Source organism: Geospiza fortis, unplaced genomic scaffold, assembly GCF_000277835.1.
Source record: "Geospiza fortis unplaced genomic scaffold, GeoFor_1.0 scaffold97, whole genome shotgun sequence".
NCBI classification, from domain to species: domain Eukaryota; kingdom Metazoa; phylum Chordata; class Aves; order Passeriformes; family Thraupidae; genus Geospiza; species Geospiza fortis.
In genome coordinates, this window is record NW_005054343.1 from 2,194,828 (window position 1) to 2,202,569 (window position 7,742).

Consider the following 7,742-nt stretch of genomic DNA (forward strand, 5'->3'; position numbering starts at 1 on the left):
CATAACCACCATAAAGCAAAGGTAAAACATGTTTTTTGTTTTGTATAATCCTCCAACAAATAACTGGCAGATTCTGGCAGGACACACTCTTCAGCAAGAGAATAAAGCAGAATTTCCCAGGGAGCTTGCTACCAAGTGTGGCTTTAAAACCTAAAAATATCACCAGCTGAGAAGGAAGTCTTGGTTTTGGGAGATGCCCAGCAAATAACCCTAAATAAAACAACTTGCCATGCTTAAACCACTACCTCTATATATATTTAGAAAAAAAAAAAATCAACATTTAATGGCATTTCAAAATATAAGCAACAAGTAGGGCACAAAGCAAGTAACAAATTAATATTCTGGCAGAACCAATAAGACGACAAACATTCTTCTTCTTAATAAAATACACTTGGAATTATGCTTCTTGGAAAAACCTAGTTATCTAGTACTTTAATTCAAGTGCAGTCGACATGTCCAGATTTCCTTTACTGTTAAAGCCTATTAAAAAACAAAGGCTACTTTTATGAAAAGCTAGGACTGATTTTACTGGTTTTTTTAGTGCTCTTGCACATCTTTTCCCTCCACAAAATTTTTTCTGAAAATAGAGAGAACCAGCCCCACCTCAGATCTTGTTTTGCAGCCACTGCTGTGTGCACTGGGCACCCTCCTGAAGTTCTACCAAAACTGCACAGTGCAAGATAGAAGGATGAGCTGAACTCCAGGAGCAGTGCACAAAGAACTGCAGTGGCACAAATGTGGCTCCCACCAGGAGAAACACTCTGAGAGCAGCCAACAGGCACCAGTTTGCTAACATCCTCTTCCCAAGACTCAAACAGATCAACTCAAATCAACATTTCTTTTTACCAACAGCAGAGGAATAAATGAGTAAAACTTAGCAAAAATTAATGGCAGTCAAAGGATCTCATAAGTCATGAAAGTCATCATGAAGAATAGGCCAGAGCACTTGGAAAAAAAAATTCTTCTCTAAATTACAGTAGCTACGCTGCCAAAAGGACCAGTGTGATTCCGTGTGCATAGAACATATCACTGAACAGTCCTTGGTCTTCTCAGTGTGGGTTTACTACACAGTCAGAAGACAGTTGCTTTAAATGAGTAAAAGCTGATGTTTCCTCACAGTCACTGTTTTTGACAATTACTACAAAGCCTTACAAAAATGTTCTGGTGTCTGTTACCAGCAACAACAGACCAATGCCATAAAAGCCAACTCTGTCTCCAGCTCAGAGGGAGGACACATGAGAGACCTTAATGCTAAAATTGCTTTCAGAACCTGGTCCTGGATCTACCAATTCACATCAGCAACATCTCCTGCTATGGTCTGGCTACTGAAGGTGAGTCTTTCCCCCTTCTCCCTGAAAAAAGGGAGGAAACTTCTTAGGAATATTGCTGACTTTATTCCTGCACCAGCTTCCTTGGAATTGTCAAGATTTTCCATCTTAGGAGCCTACATTTCAATCTCTTTCACAAACTTATTAGCAAGTGTGTATTTAAAAAAACACACAAAGAATAAAGGCCTCCTGATTTTTCCAGTTTTGCTGCTGCTGAGTAACACTGAAAACACAATCCCACCGTCTTAAAAACAGGCATTACTTGCTTTACACCTACTGTATCTTTTAACAAGTGCTGTTGCTCCCTTCTGAGCTGATCCCACTGAATTTCTTCTATAAACCTTTCTGGACACTTTTACAAGTATAAGTTTTCATAGCACTGTATGCATTTACACGGCTTGACTATTCACAGTTCAAACAAACAGAAGTATCACCAGATCACTGAACCACAACAAAACAGAAGAGATTGTTTTTCCTGTATTATTTTTATTTTTGAAACAAACCTAGAAACACATACCAGAAGAGTTTGGGGTTTCTATTTTTTTCTTTAAAACTAGTTTTTAAATACAGACAAGCATGGAAAAAAAGGCAAGAAATGCAGAAAGGCAAGAAAAGCTCTTGCTTGGTTTTTAGCCCACTGGGTGTGACAAAATCAGACCCTCAGAAACTGGAGATGAAGATACATGGCATACAATTCTTACAGCACCTCAAAAACACTACAATATTGCAATATTCCCCCCAAAAAAGCCAGTCAAGCAAGGCATGTACTTGAAATGATTATGCCAACTTCTAATTCAGTCTCCTGCAGAATTACACCCAGTTAGAAAGATTCTGGAGAGCTGACAAAGAATTTTCAAGATATTATCTTAAAAACTGTGAATCCACATGCACAGTCTGAACAAGTAAATTCAAAAACTTGTTAAAAACAAGAATTCCATTATTATAGAAGACTTCATGAACAGAAACTACCATAAGGCAATTACAAACAGAAATCTGGGGGGAAAAGTGCTCAGTTGTCCCTCAGCTGAGCTCAATTTGAACTGAAAATTTTCTTCGAAATGTGTATTTTTATAATATAAAATTTTTAGAAAAATACAAGCATACCATGGTGTTACACCCTATTCTTAGAGAAATAAGTACTTTCAACAACTAATCTGGGTTGCTATTCAACAATTTCATATATATATACATATATATATATATATATATATGTAAAGAGCTTGAGTTTCAGCTGATAGCACATGCTTCTCTCCTACAGTAATTTTTGGGCTAAGGCAATGGCTGAACTTTGGAGAGGGGTATTTTTCTGCTGGTTTTATTTTAGATGTGAGTAAAGGGCAGAGGGTTCCACCTACCACTGTTCCAAACCCTGCAAGGGGTTTGGATGTGAGCACCATATTCCAGACTTACCTAAACTGTAAGCATTCAATTTTTTAGTATCACACTTAACTCCACACTTCTGCTTTCACATGTCATGCAGCACAGCAGTTAGAGCAGCTCACTCTCACCCAATTAGCCAAATCAACACCTAAACACTTCTGTCACAGAGAAATTTACACCCACCAGGTGAGAATCAGTGACAATTATTCAGCACAGCTGGTCTGGCTGAAAGGACCACTCTGAATAACTAAGGAGTTACACACAGATATTTTAAAGGCTTCAGTTGAGAGGTTTTCAAAAATTTATACCCATGTAGTCATACCTCTACAGTCCCACAGTTGCCCACTTTGTATGGATAAAAAATACCCCTTCCACTACAGATACCTTGCAAGGATAAATGCCATGAGAAGGCAGTGACCAGCCTGCCTTTTATTCTGCATCTTAACTACACTAAGCAACCTTGAGACATGCAGATCAACTCTTGCTCACCCAAAAACACAAAAGCAGAACTGAAGACATCAATTGCAACAATCAAAACTTATCCAGAACAAACTGAAGTCAGTGCAGGAGCCAGTTGCTCACCAGAGGCCTGGATGTGGCTTTCTGGGGGGATTCACACACTCACAGCCACACAAGCACTCTGCAAAGCTAGCTCAAATGAAAACTGTGAATAGGAGGAAGTTTAACTTCATAAATAAAATGGCAGCCTAGATAAAGGAACAACCTGGGCAGGAAACAACACTGTCTGGTTTGCATTAATGACGATGTGATTTCAAACCCAAGGCTCAGCTTTAGTAAGGGCCTTGTGCATTTCCTGTGCCATTCAAGACAAGATGGGTGAGGCCACACTGCACCATCACACCTCTGTGGCACTTGTACATCCCAGAGCACAGCTAAGGCGTCTTTCTTCCAGAAACAAAGGTTTAAATCCCAAACTGAAGAAATGCAGTTCATAATCACAGGAGAGCACTCTACATAAGACAAATTAAATGTCTACAGGAGCCACTTATGCTCTGTTAAGAGTCAAAACATCCCAGGGTTTTGGTGTGCATTGTCTGCTTCCAGGAGGGGTGTTTTATTACCTTAAGTCTCTGATTGAAAGCATCAAACAGCAGTTTGATTCCATCCTGAGTCAGGTTAAGGATGAGGTCATGGCTAAGAGGTGACTGTAAAAACAAAGAAAAAAAGCTGTTAGGCTTCTAATTTCAAGACTTCTTTGTTAAGATATACATACATCACTGTAAAAGTATAAATTGGTTACTTTAGAACAACAAAACTACCTCAGAAAACAGTAACTCGTTCAATGAATAAGCATAACTAAAATACATTTGGCCAAACCTCTCAAACCCTTCAGTTTCCTTATGAAAAGAAACAGAAGTGCCTGTATAATATCTGTGCCCTGCAAAAACTCCTAAGAGTGCTTTGTCCACTACTGTGAGGAAAAAAAACCCAACAAAACTCAAAACAATATAACTCCCAAGCCCATTAAAAAAAAGAAAAACAAACAAAACTCCACCTTGAAAATTAACATTCCCAGTTTAGCATCAGAGATTTCATCATCTAGGAACAGCCTCTGTTTCATTCTTGGTACACAAAAATACCAAGGCTCACATCAGAGCCAGGGATGTGCTTGACAAAGAGATGGCTTTCCACTTCAAAAATCAAACTGTCACAGTCTTTTTTAGGCCTCAAAAGGAAGGCTTCAGACTCTCATGTTGTGAATTTAGGTTTCCTTAGTTACTGTGAATCATAACAACTAAGGGCTTAATTTGCAGTCTGCTGGAGTTAATAGGAGACATTCCTCTGGCTTTGCTGGTGTCTGTATAGGCTCTACACCCTCTCAGTCTGCTGGGGAAGCTGCTCTCTGCTCCACCAGGGCAATGCACACAGACACAGTCACTTGGCCCCAGCTCAGCTTTTTGATCATGTACCATCTAAAGCACATTTGCTTCAAAATGCTCTATCCCCCACAGCTGTCTCAGAGGAGAAAAAAGGTTGAATGGCAGGCAGGCAGCAAGATTCATGCCCTAGAACTGGCACCAGGCAGTTTGCTAGCTAAAAAACAGAAAGGGGATGGACAACTGAGGCAAATAAAAGCTTCTAAAGTAGACAGCCACACCATACAGCCCTTTCATGAATTAAGCATAAGCTATCTTGCTTTTCTCTACTCAGAGGAGCTCTGGGGTTTGACTGCCAAAAGCCCAATTCTCATCCTCAATTTTCTCACATCAGCACTGTCTTCTAGCCTTGATACTTTCTGAGCTTTTTCATGTGCATGTCCCACCTCTTCCCAAACCATACAGCCAAGTAATCAGGTCCTAGACCTCACATCACTAAGTTAAAACAAACCATGAGGCTTTCCATCCCCTGTGATGCAGATTTCCTGTTCCCCTGATCACTGCAGCAGCTTGTCCTGAAGCTGGTCCAATTTGAGCCCATCTTTCCTGAACACCAGTGATCTGCTGTGCCAACTCTGTCCTAAATGAAACTTTCACAACATTTCACACAATGCCATCAACTGATGGCACCTCACTCTTGCTGACAAACGTGTATGGCTCTGTGTAGAACTGAAGCAGCATTGCAACAGAACTATAAGCTTGAGATAAAAAGGTCTAATGTTGATCATGGCAGTCATTTTCTAATCCCTTATAAATCTAATTTAGAAAGGCTACAGATAGAGCAAAAAAACCCTTGTAATCTGGCATTCAAATACACCAGCTGAGTTGTTCTGCTATGGGATATGCTCTGCATTTCATTGGTTTCTAAATAGTTTCCATAAGGTTATTCCAAAATTAATGAGAGCATTACAAGTACTTTTGAGTGGATGGAAAAAAAAACCCCAAACATCTGAGGAAAAGCTTGATAATTAGTACAGCAAATAACTTCTGTTCTATGCTGGCATATTTTCTAATACATGGAAAGAATCAAGGGCACAAATTTAGTTCATGTGACTTTCAATACAGAAAACAGAACCTCAAGTATGAAAGATGATGCCAAGAAGCAACAGGAGAGATCTTCCTGAAGGAAACACCACAGATCTGCAGTTATATTGCTAATCCACACAAAGATGTAGGAAAAACTGTTATCACTGAACAATCCCATCAACCACAATCCAGAGGAAGAAGCTCAGGCAAACAAAGGCAATTATTTTAGGCAATTAGGCAACCCCACTTAAACTGACCAAAAATGAGTTAAAATTCTTTTAGTCACAGAAAAGGATTCATCAAGGTTTTCTGGCACAGTTTGGGCATCCCATTAATGTCAAGTTAAAGAGAGCACCATGGGCAGATCTAATTGCATTTAATTGCCATATAAATTTTTGAAAGGAAATACTCACTGCTGGAGTTCCAGGATCAGAAATTCAAATTTAGAGATGCAACAGCTTTAAATAACATTTGATCACAGTGCTCAAAGGCATTCTTTTACAAGGTAAAGAGTAAAAACATGAAGGCTGCTCAGGTACAGTTTTTTTTTTTGAGACAGAAGTTGTGCATGGCAAAGTTAGTTTAAGGCTTTGAATCTTCTAAGAACTGAGCTCTTTGTGCTCAGCTGCTAATGAAATGCATGACACTCTGCACAAGGGTGAGGACAGAGCCAGACAGTCAAATGCAGGCCCTGAGTGGTGTGTGAAAAAAAATAGCAGGCACTGAATTGCAATAATATACAGGAAAAAAATAATCATCAGAACTTTTCCAGAAAGATAGGAACAACTATTTTGTTAGATGATGCAGCTGCTAAAACATCTTTTAAAAAACCCCAAACCACTAAACCTGCCCTCTGCAGCCAGAACAGAAGTTTAGTGTACACAGTCAAGAACAATATAACTTTCCAAGAGGTCTAAAAACCCAAGGAGTGGTAACCTCTACTTACTACCACTGAACCAATAATCCTTCTGTGATTCTACAGGCTGAGTGGAACAGGAATCCCATCATTTATCTAAACACCTCCAGAAATAATTCAAATGCACTGTGGTAAGAAAAACTAAAACCCTACAAAGAATACAAAAAAACAAGGAACGTGCTCACTGCCAGATGGATGCTCCCATGCATTAATCACAAGGAGCCAGATTTGCAATTCAGTCATGAGAAAACCCATAAATCCACATAAAGTGAAAAAAAAAAGATCATTCATTTAGTTACATGAAATATGTATCCAGCACTGAACACCAGAGTCAAGGTTGTTCTTAGCCATTCAGCACTCACTGCAAATGCACAAGGCCTGAATCATTATTTGATACAAACTAACATTGTACAGACTCTGCCTTTTTCCTGATGCAAAGAGCTGTAATTTGCAACATATGAATATCATCTTCTTATTAACATGCATTGCACATAAAACATCTGGAGAGTCCTTTGAGACATCTGAGACTCCTTTGTCCTATCTCCCCTTACACTTCCATCAGAACAACACATTTTATTTGATCTAGCAGAAGGGTTTTACTTCTTGATGGAAGTCAAACATATCAGGAACTTACTGCTGAGTTATGAAGAATGATTAAGACATTTATAGCTGGCTTAAATCACTGCACCTACTTTCTGCAAACAAATTTGCAGATGCAGAAAAAAGGTGCAGAAGGTTTTAATGGGGTTCATCACCACTGGACCATATACACAAGTAGAAAGTAATGAGTGATTCAGTTAAAATTGCAGCACCACTTCACAATGATAAAGTAAATAGACTAGAATTAAATTGTCCAGCTAATTACATAACATTTCACTTTTTAAAGGAAAAACAATGCCACTCCTCCATTGCATGTACAAAACTGACAGCCATTAAATCACTGTACTGCTGTGCTGATGATTATTACATCTGATAAGAAAGTTATAAAAGCTCCATCTCTCACATGGTGGCAATAATTTGGTGTAGCTCAATTTCAAGCAGCCCCACAACTCTCCCAAAATGTACATGAGCACAAAGGATTCAGCATGAGCAGCCTTTCCTGGGCAGCCCATGCCTGCTCACCTGCTCGCTGTAGAGAACCTGGACGTTTTTGATAATGCGACAGTGTTTCTGAAGAATTGCTACAGCCTGAGC

General features: G+C 39.2%; 1 protein-coding gene across 1 annotated transcript in view; it reads right to left on the bottom strand.

The window, feature by feature from the left end:
• The window catches only part of CUNH16orf70 (chromosome unknown C16orf70 homolog), a 36,266-nt gene that overhangs the window by 23,758 nt on the left and 4,766 nt on the right, over positions 1-7,742 (bottom strand). Inside the window, exons 3-4 of the mRNA XM_031058390.1 lie at positions 7,671-7,742; positions 3,791-3,874 (exon numbers count right to left, since the gene is read on the bottom strand). Of these exons, the coding sequence (XP_030914250.1) occupies positions 3,791-3,874; positions 7,671-7,742 (156 nt within the window). The remainder of the gene's footprint in view (positions 1-3,790; positions 3,875-7,670) is intronic.